At 42.7% G+C, this 17,406-nt stretch overlaps 2 protein-coding genes across 3 annotated transcripts in view; one reads left to right on the plus strand and one right to left on the minus strand.

The window, feature by feature from the left end:
* LOC100565625 (uncharacterized) overlaps window positions 1–17,406 on the minus strand; it is a 66,885-nt gene that overhangs the window by 27,351 nt on the left and 22,128 nt on the right. Inside the window, exons 8-11 of the mRNA XM_008105782.3 lie at window positions 16,027–16,824; window positions 13,318–13,570; window positions 3,964–4,185; window positions 2,167–2,261 (exon numbers count right to left, since the gene is read on the minus strand). Coding sequence (XP_008103989.2) covers window positions 2,167–2,261; window positions 3,964–4,185; window positions 13,318–13,570; window positions 16,027–16,824 — 1,368 coding nt within the window. The remainder of the gene's footprint in view (window positions 1–2,166; window positions 2,262–3,963; window positions 4,186–13,317; window positions 13,571–16,026; window positions 16,825–17,406) is intronic.
* LOC103278089 (SCAN domain-containing protein 3) lies at window positions 2,095–14,315 on the plus strand. 2 transcript variants are annotated; one of them, XM_008105784.3, is made up of 7 exons: window positions 2,120–2,236; window positions 3,667–4,545; window positions 5,329–5,449; window positions 5,783–5,865; window positions 6,322–6,448; window positions 7,791–7,925; window positions 9,512–14,315. In XM_008105784.3, exons 2-7 carry the CDS (start codon window positions 3,808–3,810, stop codon window positions 11,329–11,331), a joined length of 3,024 nt encoding a protein of 1,007 aa, XP_008103991.2. In that variant the 5' UTR covers window positions 2,120–2,236; window positions 3,667–3,807; the 3' UTR covers window positions 11,332–14,315. The 2 variants fall into 2 exon arrangements, with proteins under 2 accessions (XP_062829607.1, XP_008103991.2); XM_062973537.1 differs by lacking the exons at window positions 6,322–6,448; window positions 7,791–7,925; window positions 9,512–14,315 and adding an exon at window positions 5,958–6,314 and having other exon boundaries at window positions 2,095–2,236.

Here is a 17,406-nt window from a genome sequence, read left to right on the forward strand (position 1 = left end):
TTTGTGGCAAAAATGAAGCAGCCAACATCTTCAAACATCGGAAGACCTGCAAAGTCAATCAGTGAGGGTATCTGCTTAGAGACAGCCTGGCCTCTGTTGCCTGAAGGCACCCTTCTGTTTGGGAGGAGTTAACTGGCACTTGATTGTTTGCTGCCTGGAGTTCCCCTGTTTCTGAGACATCAGGAGAACTGCAAGACCAAGAACAAGCCACGAGAGTAAAGACAAAGATCCACCCAACGTGTTCTTTCCCAAGCCTCACAGTGCAGCCACAGTGTAAACCAGGCATGGGTAAGTGTTTAGGACTTCAACATAATACATAAAATTTGTGTATTTCATGGCCATCTTTCGGGGGTGCTTTGAATGCGATTTTCCTGCTTCTTGGCAGGGGGTTGGACTGGATGGCCCACAATGTCTCTTCCAACTCTAGAATTCTATGTGTGTTGCACTTCAGAGTACTTTTGTGAGCCTCCCTGAATCCCTTCGGAGAGATGGTGGCGGGATATAAATACAGTTTTACTATTTATTTCTATGGTTCAATGCTATGGAATCCTGGCATTTCTAGCGTTATTTGAAGCCTCCTTTGTCAAAGAGTTCTGGGGCCTCACCAAACTACAACTCCCAGGATTGCATAGTACAACAGACACCTCTCACTCTACACTCTTCACACACGCAAGCACACGTATGTGAGAGGCGAGGGAACACAGTTTATATTTTAGAATTTTCTTTTAAAATGGTAGCTGCCAACAACCTAAAATGTTTTTAGGATTTTTGTTGTTAAATGTACTTGAGATAAGTTTCTCCCATTCCCTGCCCACACTGTTTCCACCCCCTTGGCTTCCAAACTGATGTCTGCCTGAAGCAAGTGTGAATGTTTCAGTTGGTCAGCATGACTAGCATTGAATAACCTGGCAGCGTCAAAGCCTGGCTGTTTCCTCTGAGGATGCCTGCCATAGATGTGGGTGAAACATCAGGAAAGAATACTTCTGGAACATGGCCACACAGCCCGGAAAATACACAACAACCCTGTGATCCCAGCCATGAAAGCCTTCGACACAATCTGATAATGAGTTATGAACAATGGGGTTTTTTTGTGCATTTCGTATGGTCCTAGGGGCCTCGTGTGCAGTATATAAATATATATTGTGACCTATACATATTATAAGTCACAATATGTATTTATATACTGCACATGAGGCCCCTAGGACTATACGAAATGCACATAAAAAAATTGTTCATAACATTGTGACCTATACAGTGTTCCCTCACTACTTCGCGGTTCACTTTTTGCGGATTCGCTGTTTTCGTAGTTTTTCAATAAACTCTAGAAGACTATTATAAATCATAAAAAATACATTTTACAGCCTAAGGAAGGGAGGAAGGAGAAGCCAAAGGAAGAGAAAAGGAGCCCAAGCGGCAACAGGAGGAGAAGGAGGTGATTTATCAACACACGATTGGTTGATAAAGACTTAAAATAATGTCTAACTACTAAAATAATGCATAAACATTAAAATAAATATAGCGTCCCTACTTCGCGGATTTTCAGTTATTGCGGGTGGTCCTGGAACCTAACTCCAGCAATAAGTGAGGGAACACTGTACGTATTATTATAGGGGGCCCTGGTGGCACAGTGTGTTAAAGTGCTGAGCTGCTGAACTTGCAGACCGAAAGGTTGCAGCTTCAAATCCTGGGAGTGGAGTGAGCGCCTGCTGTCAGCTCCAGCTTCTTCCAACCTAGCAGTTCGAAAACATGCCAATGTGAGTAGATGAATAGGTACCGCTCCGGCGGGAAGGTAATGGCGCTCCATGCAGTCATGCCAGCCACATGACCTTGGAGGTGTCTATGGACAACGCCGGTTCTTCGGCTTAGAAATGGAGATGAGCACCAACCCCCAGAGTCGGTCATGACTGGACTTAACGTCAGGGGAAACCTTTACCTTTACCTATACTCCGTGTCTGTCTGTCTGTCTGTCTGTCTGTCTCTCTCTCTCTCTGTGTCTGTGTTTGTCTCTGGAAGGGAATGCAACGCCCCTGGCGGCCACTAGGGGCAGCAGCGCCTTTGCGGCTCCGCGGTGGCTAACCTCCTCCTTCCTGCCTGGTCTTTCTTTCTGGCGGAGTTCCTTCCCTCTTTCTGCTCCTCCTCCTCCTTCCTTCCTTCCTTCCTACCTACCTTGTGTTTCCGGCGGAGTTCCTTCCCTCTGGCTGCTTTGCTGGGCGGTGAGGAGCTTCCTTCCTTGCGGGTGAGGCGCAGGCAGGAGTGGAGCCCTGGGAGGGAAGCCAGGGTAGGGGAAGGCGCCCGCTACCAACAGGCAGGCTCCCTCCTAACCTGCCCTTCCATCTACACCGTGGCAGGAACGCAGTTTGGCACTGCTTTCACCGTGTTGTCTGCATGCTATGAGACCCTAGGGCAGGGGTCCTCAAACCTTTTAAGTGGAGGACCGATTCACAGTCCCTCACACTGTTGGAGGGCCGGACTATGAAATAGTCCAAAATTAGGATGTTGTTGTGTGCCTTCAAGTCATTTCAGACTTAAAGTAAAGATAAAGGTTTCCCCTGACGTTAAGTCCAGTCATGTCTGACTCTGGGGGTTGGTGCTCATCTCCATTCCTAAGCTGAAGAGCTGGCGTTGTCCGTAGACACCCCCAAGGTCATGCATGACTGTATGGAGCGACATTACCTTCCTGCCGGAGCGGTACCTATTGATCTACTCACATTGGCATGTTTTCGAACTGCTAGGTTGGCAGGAGCTGGAGCTAACAGCGGGCGCTCAAGCCGCTCCCGGGATTTGAACCTGGGACCTTTCGGTCTGCAAGTTCAGCAGGTCAGCACTTTAACGCACTTTGCCACCGGGGCTCCTCCCATTTCAGACTTAGGCAAAGGTAAAGATTTCCCCTGATGTTAAGTCCAGTTGTGACCGACTCTGGGGGTTGGTGCTCATCTCCATTTCTAAGCCGAAGAGCTGGCGTTGTCCGTAGACACCTCCAAGGTCATGTGGCCATTGGCATGACTGCATGGAGCGCCGTTACCTTCCTGCCGGAGCGGTGAACTATAACTCCCATTGTCTCGGGTAAATCCCCCTACCAAATTCCTCCAGTACTTTCTGTGGGTCATGGGGGCTCTGTGTGCCACATTTGGTCCAAATTCATCGTTGGTGGTTTTCATAGTGGTCTCTGGTTTGGGTGAACTACAAGACTCTCTCAAGCCCACCAGCCTTTAATATTGGCCAGGGGAGAAGGGTGTGTATATCCCATGTGTAGTATCCATGGCTGGATCACAGTTACTGAGTACAGGAAAAGAGATTCCACCTAAATGTTAGGAAGAACTTCCTGAAGTTAAAAGAGTTGTTTAACAGTGGAACATGCTGAAGTCTTGGAGTGGGATGGAATCTCCTCCTCTAAAGGTTTTTTTTTTTTAACAAAGGCCAAATGGCCATCTGTTGGGAGGGCTTGGATTGTGCCTTCCTGCTTGGCAGAATGGGATTGGACTGGTTGGACCTCGGGGCCTCTTGCAGCTCTAGGATTCTGTGAGAGACTGAGTTATTCGACTCTTACCGCCCTTTGAGAAGGCAAGGGGATAGATTTTTGTAGAGATTCCATCTAAACTGTATTTTTATTCTGTTCCCCATCTGCATTTCATTCCTTTTAATTAAGAAAAAAATCTCCCTGTTCAGCTCAGGAATATGTCTCCACGATGCCAGAATTTCCTATATTGAATCACTCCATTGGATACGGAAAGAACGGCAGCCCTTTGCTCCTGCACATTCAAAGCAAAGTTGGTCTACTTATTTGTTCAAGATAATTGCTTGGAAGCAATGCTGAAGCCAAATCCCGCAAGTCTGCAGCTGGAACAAGGAACGCCAAGAGAAGGAGGGAAAGCCAGAAGTAGGGTTCAGCCCAAATACATGACCAAGGGTCCAATGTGGAAAGTGCCAGAAGAAAGCAACGAGCTTCCAGGTCAAAGGATGTACCAGTGCCAGGAAGCCCAAAGGCAGAAGTTCTTGAAGACCCTCCAGTTGCGTTCCTGGGCATGGGGAAGCCTTCCACCGGCAGAGGAGATGCCGTGGGACGAGGCCAAGGCCTTCCTGTCCTCCTTCGAGCAAGTGGCCAAAGCCTGTTGGTGGCCAGAGGAAGAGTGGGTGGCCCGGCTGTTGCCCGCATTGAGCGGAGAAGCAGAGCAGGCCTTTTGGAGCCTGGAAGCCAGAGACAGGGAGGATTATGGGAAAGTGAAGGCGGCCATCTTAAGAGCGGAGGCCCTGAGAGCGGAGCTGCAGCGCCAGCATTTCCGGCAGTTCTGCTGCCAAGAGGTCAAGGACCCACGAAGGGTTTACAGCCAAGTCCAGGAGCTTTGCAGTCGGTGGCTGAAGCCGGAGAGACGCAGCAAGGAGCAGATCCTGGAGCTGCTGGTCCTGGAGCAATTCCTGGCCAGTCTTCCCCAAGACCTGCAAGGATGGATCCGAGGCGGAGGGCCAGAGACCTGTTCCCAGGCTGTGGCCCTGGCAGAGGACTTCCTCCTCAAGAGACAGCAAGAGGCCGGTTCCGCCAGGTGGCAGGTGAGGCTCCAAGGGCTGTTTAAGCAGAGGCTGGGTGGCCATCTGTTGGGAGAGCTTTGATTGTATTCTCTTACATGACCGAATTGGGTTTAGGTTAGATAGGGCTTCTTAAAATTTTGCATCCACAATCCCTTTGCGCCTGATGTTACTGATTTGCAAGGCTTGCTCAATAGGCTGATTTTCTTTTTTCTGAAGTACATCTGCAGAATCCACTGGAAGCACTGCAAACAGATTTGGGTAAATGTCTAATACTGTTGGGAGAGCTTTGATTGTATTCTCTTACATGACCGAATGGGGTTTAGGTTAGATAGGGCTTCTTAAAATTTTGCATCCACAATCCCTTTGCGCCTGACAAATTTTTACCTCACCTCTGTATCTAGGTATATAAAATATATTCTGGGTATAGAAAACATTTACTGATGTTACTGATTTGCAAGGCTTGCTCAATAGGCTGATTTTCTTTTTTCTAAAGTACATCTGCAGAATCTACTGGAAGCACTGCAAACAGATTTGGGTAAATGTCTAATACTGTCACTTGATGGCATTCAGAAAACTTTTGTTGTTGTCAGTTTTTTGTGACCTCATCATCAAGCTCAAGGGACCCATTTGGGTTTGAGACCCACAATTTAAGAAACAGTTGAATAGATGACCTTTGTTGTTTCTTCCAACACTGTTTTTTTTTTTTTTTACCTAAGTCTAGCAAAATCTAAAACAAGCACACTAGCCTGAGAGAATTCCTTTTCCTTCTCTCCATTCCTGTTTGTCTCCCTTCCTGTTTCTCAGGGACCGTTGCAGGATGTGTGTGTTGGTTCCCTGGAGGCAGAAGGGACATCGCCAGATGCTGCTCAGGGACAGATCTATGAAGAAGCCAAGCGGGTGAAGGATGTGGAGATCCCTTTGCTAGGTAAGGCTTCATGGATCTGTGAGAATGAATGTGCCATACACAGGCTACACCTACGCTGTACAACTCATGTAGTCTGACATCCCTTTAACTTATATGGTTCAGTACTGTGGGATCATGGGAGCTGTAACTTAGGGAGGCATCAGCTCTCTTTGGCACAAAAGGCTAAAGATCTTGGAGAACTACAAACATGGCCCATGAAGTAAAAAGGTGTTAGAGCAATTTCTTTTGGAAAATTATATTTTTTGAAAAAATGGGGAGGACTATAGTTTGCACTTTTCCAGCATCCAACCCATTCTCCTTCAAATACACAGAATTCCCATTTATTCTTGGCAGGTGGTGGGATCAAAGGCCCAAGTCCTTCCATTTCAGTGTTTCCTCGTGATGGGCAAGTGAAGACAGAAGCTGGGCTGGGTGCGGTATGTAATCTCATTTAGTTCTGGTGGCTCCATGGCTATGGAACTCCTTGTCAAGGGAGATTAAGGGAAGCCCCCTCACTCATGTCTTTTAGGAAGCAGCTGAAGACCTGGATGTGAGACCAAGCTTTTGGCTCATCCTTGGATATGAGTTGATATGACCTGATGGATTCTGTGGATTAATATGAAGTCGAACATGGACTGGCTCTGACTTTGGCTCAATTCCACTGCCCCTGTTATAATGGTCACATGGTTTTTATTGTTTTAATTTGATTTGAATACTGACTTTTAATTGTTTTTTATGTTTGGTTTTACTACAGTTGTATTATATGTGGTATCTAATTCTGCCCTGGGGGAGATGAGCGGTATATAAATTAAATAAATAAATAAACATGACAATGCTGTTGCTCCTGAGGAGGGCCTGACTGTTTTGTTGATGGGCATTTCTTGCATTTCCAGGATCTGCTGGACCAAAGAGACACAGGCATCTCTTTACACAGGGTTGAACAGACAATATCCCAGGCGGGCCAACAGACCATCTTCTGGCAAGTCCTGCAGGAGGAGGGTGGAAACGCACAGCTGTTTGGTAAGGGCAGCTCAGGTCCATGACCTGTCACTTTATGAAATAGAGGCCCCTTCCATACAGTTGTATAAAATCCACATTAAACTAGATTGTATGGCAGTGAGGACTCAGATAAACCAGTTCAAAGCAGATATTTGTTGTAAATCAGCCGATGATTGTTTCATTGTCACTGTAGATGATGGCCTTGCTGGGTCTGAGATTTTAAGTCCTGCAAATGAGCATTGTGTTTCTCTTGTAGTTTCTGAAGGCTACGTTCTAGAAGGGGGCCCAGAGTAGCCTTTCTCCAGGGTAGTGAGTTCTGAAGATGAATTGCCAGGTGAAGAGGCTAATGAGCCAGGAGATAGGAGGCAGAACTTTCATATATGATGGGGGGAGGGCTTAATAATGTTTATCTAGTTGCTGTTTTTGTTTTAATATCATAATGTTAATGATTTTAAATTGTATTTATATGTTGATTTTTTTCTATTGATTTTATGTTATTTGCTTTGTATAATGCATTGAATTTTTGTCTAGATGTATGTTGTATGCCGCTCTGAGTCCCTTACAGGGTGAGAAGAGCGGGATAGAAATGAAGTTAATAATAATAATAATATACTTCAAGCGAGTTCTCAAGTGCCCCAAATGTCATTGTGCTTCTTAGCTAAGAGACCCTTATCTAGTTGTGAAGGTAAACAAAATGATTTCATGACAGTCTATGAGAGAGGAAAAGCTTTTATGAGACGGGAAAAGATTTTAGATCAGTCTGGACAATGTTGGAGTATAAAGAATATCTTGCATTAAGCCTTTGCCAAGAGAATTTCTAGTTTCATGTTTACTGTTAGTAAAGTTCTTTTCCAAGTTTAAAGGATTATTCTGGAGTTCTGTGTATTGGATTTTATACAGCCTTGTTTATCTGGATATTTTGCATGCTTGGATTTTGAATTCTACCTTTGTACCTTGGAGTTTGTGGACTGTTTCTCATCTTTGGACTAGACTGTTTTTACCATTTTTATTGCTTTGCCTTTTTTTATATTCTTCAGTAAACTGTTTGCTGAATTATTGTACTGATATGGTGGTTAAGTACAGAGGTGTTCCTGCTCTATGATACAACAATATTGTGGAGGATATTGATATTCTGGTTATATGGCTGTATGGGAGGGCTCCACATTTGCAGATTTTATAATGTGTGGAATTAATTTAAATGTTCTCCTTAGGAATCTAGATCCCCCAATATGATTCTGTGACCAGCCTCCAGCTGACGTTGACCATTGAGTTGTGCTGCAGGACCTAGAGATTCCTAAAAAGGAGGTGATTTGGAGCAAAGGATTCCTGAACGTGGACAGAATTCTTCCCTCTTTGTTTACAGGTGAGGGGGAGGCAACTTCAATTAAAGTGGAGGCTTCTTCACATGCAGAGGATGAGATGGAGGAGAGGCCCGGGGCATTTCCACTTGTAAACCAAGGAAATGGACCATTGACGGCGGAGACATATGGCGAAAGAAGTGAGTCCAAGGGGGGGAGAGGAAGGGGCTTCTGTGAGCCCCAAAAGAGTCAAGAAGTCTGGGCATTTCTTGTGGCAGGAACAGGTTAAACCTGTGGGTTGCAACCCTTTTGGGGGTCTCACAGTGGTTGCCTAAGACCATCGGTAAACACATTTTTTCAATGGTCTTAGGAACCAAGACACCACTCCTCTACCTGTCTCCATATGGTCCTGCCCACATGCAGATACGCCCACATATGTGTACCTGGCGTGATGACATTCCACCAACCCCATCATGTACACCCCGTACAAATACAGGTGTGTGTGTGACAGGGTTGGTGCCATAATGTATTTATGCAGAACTTATCCTGAAAGCTGTCAAGAAAAGAGCACATTTCTTGAAAGAAGAATCAGGAAAATAAGATTTTGACGGCAAACAGAAGGTCAGCTGCTGTCCTCCCATCCTTTTTGCCTTGTTTTTATTTATGTTGCACTTTAAAATGGTCATATGACTGGTCAAACAAATAAATTTATTATTATTATTATTATTATTATTATTATTATTATTATTACTTATGCAGACCAGTCACACGTGTTGAAAGCAGCAACTCTGTTAAAAACATCTACCGTGTTGAAAGCAGCAGTATTGGAGGTAAAACGAAACTTCATGAACTATAATTACAGTAGAGTTTCACTTATCCAACATCCGCTTATCCAGTGTTCTGGATTATCCAAAGCAATTTGCCTCCCACCCTGATCCACAGCTGTTTCTCTAGGTTGCAAGGATTCAACTTTTTATGGATTTAATTTCTGACTATTTATTTATTTATTTATTTATTTACATCATTTATATTCCGCCCTTCTCACCCCGAAGGGGACTCAGGGCGGATCACATTACACATATTAGGCAAACATTCAATGCCTTTTTAACACAGGACAAAGACAAACATAGCTCCGAGCGGGCCTCGAACTTATGACCTCCTGGTCAGTGACTCATTGCTCTCCCGTCTGCGCCATAGCCCCGGGCTAAAAGTTACTGTAGTTCATTTTATGCAATTTTATCTTTATTTGTAGTCAATTTGTTAGTAGCCATTGTAGTCAATATTTTCAATATATTGCAATGTTTTGGTGTTAAATTCATAAATACAGTAATTACTACATAACGTTACAATAGTTTGGACTCCTTTTTCTGTTGATTTGTTGTAAAACATGATGTTTTTGGTGCTTAATTTGTAAAATCATAACGTAATTTGACCTTTAATATATTATCCAACATTTTTGCTTATCCAATGTTCTGCCAGCCCGTTTATGTTGGATAAGCGAGACTCTACTGTACTGGGTAAACATAAAATCATGTACTGTAAAATCGTCAACTACTGCAAAAGATTATCTGCATCATGGGGAACTTAATCTGGATGCTCATCGGTCTTTTTATATTAATCTGTGGTTGATGTGAATACTGCCCTCTTGTGATAGTAACAGGTAAGTAAAAGAAACAACACAGAGAATGGTAAATCATAGGAAACGTTAATGAACTGCATTGACTGAACTATGGCATGTATCATCTTTTGTATTATTAAAGCTATTGTTATATATTATTTTCATTAGCAAACCATCCCATGATAATGGATCGTGTAGAGAAGAATGTTAAGAAAAGAAAATACCGTGAGGATTATTTACAGTATGGTTTTACCTCAATAATTATAGCAGGAATTGAGAAACCGCAATGTGTTATTTGTGGTGAAGTTTTAGCAGCTGAATCTATGAAGCCGAACAAACTAAAACGCCATTTTGATTGCAAGCATTCGAGCCTTGCTGGCAAGGATCCCAACTATTTTAGAAGCAAAGCTGATGGACTCAAGAAAGCCAGGCTTGACACTGGTGGCGAGTACCATAAACAAAATGTAACAGCTGTTGAAGCTTCCTATTTGGTGGCACTCAGAATCGCCAGAGCTATGAAACCTCACACCACTGCTGAGGATTTACTGTTGCCAGCGGCTAAAGACATAGTTCAAGTTATGATTGGAGACGAATTTGTTACAAAATTGAGTGCACTTCCCTTATCTAATGACACTGTCCGCAGAAGAATAAATGACCTATCTGCTGATATTCTTGGCCAGGTAATCCAGGAAATTAAATCTGCTCCACTTCCAATATTTAGTATCCAGCTTGATGAATCTACAGATGTTGCAAACTGTTCACAGTTACTGGTTTATGTGAGGTATATTAATGATGACGACTTTAAAGATGAGTTTCTTTTTTACAAACCTCTTGAAACGACAACTACTGCACATGATGTATTTGACACAGTTGGTTCATTTCTGAAAGAGCATAAGATCTCTTGGGAAAAGGTTTGTGGTGTTTGCACAGATGGTGCTTCAGCTGTGCTAGGATGTCGCTCTGGATTTCAACGTTTGGTACTGAACGAGTCACCAAAAGTCATTGGAAGTCACTGTATGAATCACTGGCAAATATTAACAATGAAGACACTTCCACAAGAGTTACAAGAAGTAATGAAAAGCGTCATAAGTTCTGTCAATTTTGTAAAGGCTGACACTTTGAACAGTCAACTGTTTTTGCAACTGTGTAATGAGTTGGATGCACCAAACAATGCTCTGCTATTTCACACTGAAGTGAGATGGTTATCGACAGGAAAAGTTTTAAAACGTGCTTTTGAGCTTCGTGATGAACTTAAAATGTTTTTTAATCAGAAAGCAAGACCGCAGTACGAAGCACTTTTCAGTGATGAGAGTGAACTGCAGAAAATAGCTTACTTGGTTGACATCTTTACCATCTTGAATGAGTTAAATTTATCACTGCAAGGACCAAATGCAACATGCCTCAATTTGTCTGAGATGATCCAATCATTCCAAATGAAACTTCTGTTTTGGCTTAAAAAAATGGATGAAAATAAAATGTACATGTTTCCTACCTTATCTGCTTTCTTTGAGGAACATGACATTGAACCAGACAAAAGGATTAAAGTGTTAATTTCTGTGAAAGAACACTTGCGCATGCTTGCAGATGAAATTTCATTGTACTTTCCAAATCTACCTGACACCCCATTTGCACTTGCCAGAAGCCCATTCACAGTCAGAGTTGAAGATGTTCCTGAGACGGCACAAAAAGAGTTCATTGAATTTATTAACAGTGATGCAGCGAGAACTGATTTCTCTAGAATGCCAGTTACAAAATTCTGGATCAAGTGTTTGCCATCATATCCTGTTCTGTCTGAGACTGTGTTGCGCCTTCTTCTTCCATTTCCAACAACATATCTTTGTGAAACAGGGTTTTCCAGCTTGTTGGTTATCAAGTCTCAATACAGAAGTAGCCTTGTTGTGGAAGATTATCTTCGTTGTGCTCTTGCAAAGACTGCCCCGAGAATTTCTGATCTGGTGAGAAAGAAGCAATCTCAACCTTCACACTAACATTGGCTTTTTATACATACTGTTGCAAAATGTAGCAATGTAGTTTACTGTTGTTATATTAAGATTGTTACCCATGCTACACCATACCTCAAGACAAAATTTCATTGATTTTTCACAATATAATAATACTATGAAATAGTAGACTCCAAATTCCTAAACTTTTGTTTGAAAGTTCTAATTTCCTACTGATACTAACAAGCAAGCCTCTTCTGAAGAATATAAAAAACTCAAACTTAGGGAAATGCATTTGGATCTACATGCATACATCCTGGCTGAGTACATAAAGGCTAATAGAATACCCAGAGGTCTACGGTTGTTTAAATCCCCTGGGATGTTTACATTAGATACATCTTTCAACCAGAAATGGGTTACTATTTTGATAAATGTTATAAATGTTCTCATGATTTAATGCTTTTGTTTATTGCCCAGTCCAATGAGGAAATAGAGAAGGTAAAAATCCAATCTCAATCAGTACTGGAGGAACTCAGTGTGAATGATCAGTGTAAAGCTGACTTAGCAGCCCTATCTAATAAACCAGGGGTCCCCAAACTTTTTAAACAGGAGGCCATTTCACTGTCCCTCAGACCATTGGAGAGCCAGAGTATAGTTTAAAAATATGAACAATTTTCTATGCACACTGCACATATCTTATTTTGAAGTAAAAAAACAAAACAAAATGGGAACAAATACAGCCTCAATGATGATGATGATGATAATAATAATAATAATAATAATAATAATAATAATAATAATATAAAAAGGGTTGGAAGAGACCCCTTGGGCCATCTAGTCCAACGCCCTTCTGCCTTTGTGCACCAAAAAATAATCAAAGTACCCCTGACAGATAGCCACCCAACAATAATCATAATCATAATAAAAATAATAAAGAGGGTTGAAAGAGTCCCCTGGGGCTATTTAGTCCAACCTCCTTCTGCCTTTGTGCACCAAAAGCACAAGCAAAGCACCCCTGACAGACAGTCACCCAGCCTCAATGTTAGTAATAATAATAATCATCATCATCACAAAAATAATTAAAGAGGGTTGGAAGAGACCCCTTGGGCCATTTAGTCCAACCCCCTTCTGCTTTTGTGCACCAAAAGCGCAAGCAAAGCACCCCTTAATAATTATTAATTAATTAAGTAAATAAATAATCATTAAAATACCATGATAAAAAGAAAAAGCAAAGCATTGGAAGGTGTGCACCAGGCAAGGGAGGAGGCGGGAAAGGCGCACACGGGGTGAATGAAGAGGCAGGAAAAGTGCACACCTTTCCCTGCTCCCTCGCCCCGTGTGCGCCTTCCCTGGTAGCAGCGGAAAAGGCGAGCGTGGGGCGAGGGAAGAGGAAAAGGTGCATGCCTTTTCCTCCGCGCCACACACACCTTCCTTTGCAGAGGAGGAGGGAACCGCTACTGCGGGGGCCGAGTAAATGGTTTTGGGGGTTTGCATGTGGCCCGCGGGCCATAGTTTGTAGATCCCTGTAATAAACTCGAGGAATTCTCACAGCAAATTAGAACTTTCAAACTAAAGAAATTTGAGAGAGATGAAAATGATTATAAAAACAACAGAGTTTATCACTGGTTGTACACTGACACCCAGAAAGCAGGTCCGTTTCAGGGACTATACATCAGAAGATGATTCAGCTTCTTTTTCAGATGGTTCTTCAAATAGTGTCTTCACTTTTGGAAGAGATAATACCATGTTACCTAGACGCACTGGCCAAGTTATAAGCCAACGCAAGAGGTTTTTTCAGGGGTTTCCCTATCAGAAACAAAAGACCTGATAGTCAGTCTATCGCAGTGGTTCTCAACCTATGGGTCCCCAAATGTTTTGTCTTTCAACTCCCAGAAATCCTAACAGCTGATAAACTGGCTGGGGTTTCTGGGAGTTGTAGGCCAAAACATCTGGAGACCCACAGGTTGAGAACCGCTCATCTATCAGATAGGATACTATCCCCACATGAAAGATGTATAATCAAAAAGGGTTTACCACTTGTTCCATGGTCTTAGGAACCGAGACACCAGTAACTTTTTCCCACCCCCTTTGCATCCCAGAGGCCGCTTCTTCTCCAGAGAGGTGGTGACGTCATTCAGCCCCACAGGAGTGACAGAGATGAGGTTTGCTTTGGAGTCAAGAGGGATGAGGAAGGAGGAGGAGGTGAAGGTGAGAAAGGAGAAGGTGAGGGAAAGGGGCCTGAGGGGCAGGCAGGGCTTAGAGAGAGGTGGAGTGGCCCCTCCATGACCTAATCCCAGGAAGAAAAAGAAGTAACAATGAAAATACATTCTGCATAGCAGATATTTACATTATGATTTATTACAGTAGCAAAATTAGTTATGAAGTAGCAACAGCTTTAGCTCAATGTTGGGTCACAGAATTTTTTTTAAAATCATTTTTATTAAAGAATATTTTAAAAAGATTTACATCTTCTGGTTTGCTAAAGGAAGATATGGGGAGGGAAGGGTTTAGGTTAGTCGGGGAGGGTTAATAGGGGGTGAATGAGTGATTCTGAGAGTCCTAAGGAATTGGATACATATTATTGGGTTGGTGAGATTGGACTAAAAAGAATTGAGAGATAGATTTGTAAGAGGGTAGGTTTTGGGGGAGTCAGAGGGAAAGTTGGGGGGGGGGAGTCTGAATTCAGACATCCGGAAAGGTAGCCTAATGGGAGGGGGGAAAGGGTAGACTTCCAATCTTCTTTCTTCCATACTGTGTCTTGTCTTATCCACAACTGTATTAAAGCGTGATGGCATTATGAAGGTTGAGAACCACAGCTTTAGCTCAATGTTGGGTCACAGAAAATTTGACAACAATAGACATTTCCTGACTGCCACCTATTGGCTGTTTTAGACTGCCTGTAGAGTATGTATTATTATTATTTTATTTTTGTACCCCACCTCCATCTCCCCGGAGGGACTCGGGGCGGCTAACATGGGGCCAAGTGCAGAAAGTTACAATAAAACTGAGTAAAAAATGTATGTTAAGAAATAGATCTTTCTGTGAGTATAATTTTTACATTGTCTTTGTTATGTAGCTTGTATGTCTCATGTAACTATATGTATTGTAAATAGCCACTATATATGTTCCCTATAAAAGGTAAAGGTTTCCCCTGATGTTAAGTCCAATCATGTCTGACTCTGGGGGTTGGTGCTCATCTCCATTTCTAAGCCAAGGAGCCGGCGTTGTCCGTAGACACCTCCAAGGTCATGTGGCCGGGATGACTGCATCAAGCGCCGTTACCTTCCCGCCGGAGCGGTACCTATTGATCTATTCACATTGGCATGTTTTCGAACTGCTAGGTTGGCAGAAGTTGGAGCTGACAGCGGGCACTCACTCCACTCCCAGGATTTGAACCTGGGACCTTTCAGTCTGCAAGTTCAGCAGCTCAGTGCTTTAACACACTTCGCCACCGGAGCTCCTTATATATGTTCCCTATAGGATCCGTATTAAAAAACCTCAGAAAATAACTCAAATAATGGGCTACATTCCGCTTAATGAAGACTCTTGAGTTGAAACCGGTTGTGGTTTTGGAGTCTACTATCCATAGTAAAGAAATAAGAATTATTATTCTATATAAGAAGAGGAGTCAATTCGTTTATTTGAAGTCTACTACCTCCCAGTAAAGAACAATTATTGTTTATGAGAAGAGGAGTCAATTCATTTTCGATAGGAAAAATATTCTTTTTTACTGTGAATGTAATAGCCCTTTGTTTTACTGTATAACAATGCTTGTTTTGTATTTGTATTCATATTGGTGCATTGAACTAAATATAGGTTTAATGACATTCAAAAAATTTCTGTATTACTATAACAGTGGATACCTGTCGTTGTAGTTATAGTTCACCCCCACCCAGAGAGCACTGTGAACCCCACTGAAGATGGATTTCGACCTAACTTATCACATAGACCCACCAAGTTCAACTTTACATATTGGTGGATTTGGGGGGAAATGACCCTGGGTGATGGGATTGTAGTTCAGCCACATTCAAAGACCATTATGAATTCCACTGACTATGGATTTGGACCAAACGTGGGACACAGACCCCCCCCCCCCCAATGACCCACAGAAAGTACTGGAGAGGTTGTGGTGCTGATCCTGGACAATGGGAGTCATAGTTCACCCATATGCAAAGTGCACTGTGAACCTCCTGATAATGGATCTGAACCAAACTGACCAACCATGACCAGCTTTAACTCCTGGTGCACTTTGGAGGCAATGTCAGGTGATGATGGGAGTTGTAGGCCAAAACAGCTGGGGACACATAAGTTGAGAACCACTGCTTTAGCTCTACATATATGAAGGTGCTGGTATGTTGAAGAGTACCAAGTACAAGTCAAATATCCCTTATCCAAAATGTTTGGGCCCAGAAATGTTCTGGATTTGAGATTTTGGAATATTTGCATATACGTAAGAAACATTAAAGATGGGACCAAATTTAAACACGAAATTCATCTGTTTCATATACGCCTTCTACACATGGCCTGTTGATAATTTTATTCACAGTGTTTATGTGTATAAAACAAAGTTTGAGAACAATGAAAGCAAAAGTGCCCCTATCACAGCCAAACAAGGGAACATTTTTGGATTATGGGGTATTCCAGAGTTTGGATTTCCAGATAAGAGATGTTCAAGCAGGATAAGATTGCTCTTATGCTCTTTATTGGCAGTTTGATGTTCAAGCAGTTTTTCTTCAAGATCCTAATTCTTCCCACCGCCTGGATGTGACACAGGTTTTTGTCTCCTATGGACACGCTGGTGTTCAATCAGCTTATCTCTCCGAGAGAAGTCCTTCCCACATTTGGGACATTTAAAGGGCTTCTCTCCTGTGTGGACTCTCAAGTGACACATTAGATGTACTTTCTGCCGAAACCACTTGCCGCACTGGGAACACTGGTATGGCTTCTCTCCCGTGTGGACGCGCTGATGCATCAATAATGATTCCTTAGAAGAAAACCCTTTTCCACAGATGGAGCATTTGTGCTGTTTCTCTCCCGTGTGAATTTTCTGATGCTTAGTCAACGTTTTCTGGTGTCTGAAGGACTTCCCACACCGACTGCACTGGTACGGCTTTGCTTTTGTCTGAATGCCTTGATCTTCACTTAATGCCTTTATGTTAAGGGGGCTTTTTCTGCTCGTGGACGGTTCGCAAGGAGGAGACAGAAAGGGGTTTCCTTTGTTGTGCATCACAATAATCTTTGCGTTGTAATGGTATCTCGTGTTGTCTTTGGAGGACAAGGATTGTCCATCTTCTGTTTGCATGGCACAGCTTTTGTTGACCTCAGGAAGATGTCCTTCTGCAAACTCGCTGCATTTATTTTCTCCTTCCAATGTCCGTTTCTTCTTCTTTTGTCCCTTGGAGTCCCATCTCGGCTTGTGGATATCGGGTGTCACCTGGAGACTCCATGGAGACACTTCTTCCCAGCCCTTTGGTGTTTCCATAGGCAAAGGTTCCTCCGGTGGAGGATCTTCCATCTTGACCCAACTTCTCTTTCCATTACCTAAAGAGACAAGAGAGAGGAATTTGGTCTAAGTTCTGCTCACTTCTTGTTCAGAGTCCTGTCATTTCCTTTTTCCAGGTCTTCCTAAGACATAATTTCACTATTTTTCACTTTTGACTCTAGGAAAAGGGCCAGGAAGCTTTGTCAGTTTGAGGGCTGGGTTAAATTTTGAAGAAGTCTTGAGATAGGAAAGATGTTGCAATGATGGTCTGTATACCAAAGGAAAACAAGTGGCTCAGTATTTTCCTCTTAAGGTTAAAGGCAGCAATGCATCAAATCATTTGGAAAGATGAAAACCATGTGAAAATCTGGGGAACTACTAAAAAATAGTGTCGCAGGAACAGGGATATGGTACCAGGGAAAATGAGGGTTGGATTTGAACCAGAGTCTGAGGTTCACACATTAGGATCTACATCAAACCATTTATTACATGTCAAATAATTCAGCTTCTTGCATATATTTCATCGCTAAACATAAATTAATATATTTTGAAAAACAAATTTAATCTGCTTTAGAATCACCAAGAGGGCAGAAGGCCACATTTGCCACCTTCCATCCTACCACATTGCACATCTTGAAGAC

This window comes from Anolis carolinensis, chromosome 2 (assembly GCF_035594765.1).
Source record: "Anolis carolinensis isolate JA03-04 chromosome 2, rAnoCar3.1.pri, whole genome shotgun sequence".
Classification (NCBI taxonomy): Eukaryota; Metazoa; Chordata; class Lepidosauria; order Squamata; family Dactyloidae; genus Anolis; species Anolis carolinensis.

Excerpts from the sequence above, each read along its gene's own strand:
- LOC103278089 (XM_008105784.3), top strand. The coding sequence starts at position 3,808 with ATGCTGAAGCCAAATCCCGCAAGTCTGCAGCTGGAACAAGGAACGCCA. Across the intron at positions 5,866-6,321 it reads CAGAAGCTGGGCTGGGTGCG|GATCTGCTGGACCAAAGAGA; the intron begins GTATGTAATCTC and ends TTGCATTTCCAG. Across the intron at positions 6,449-7,790 it reads TGGAAACGCACAGCTGTTTG|GTGAGGGGGAGGCAACTTCA; the intron begins GTAAGGGCAGCT and ends CTTTGTTTACAG.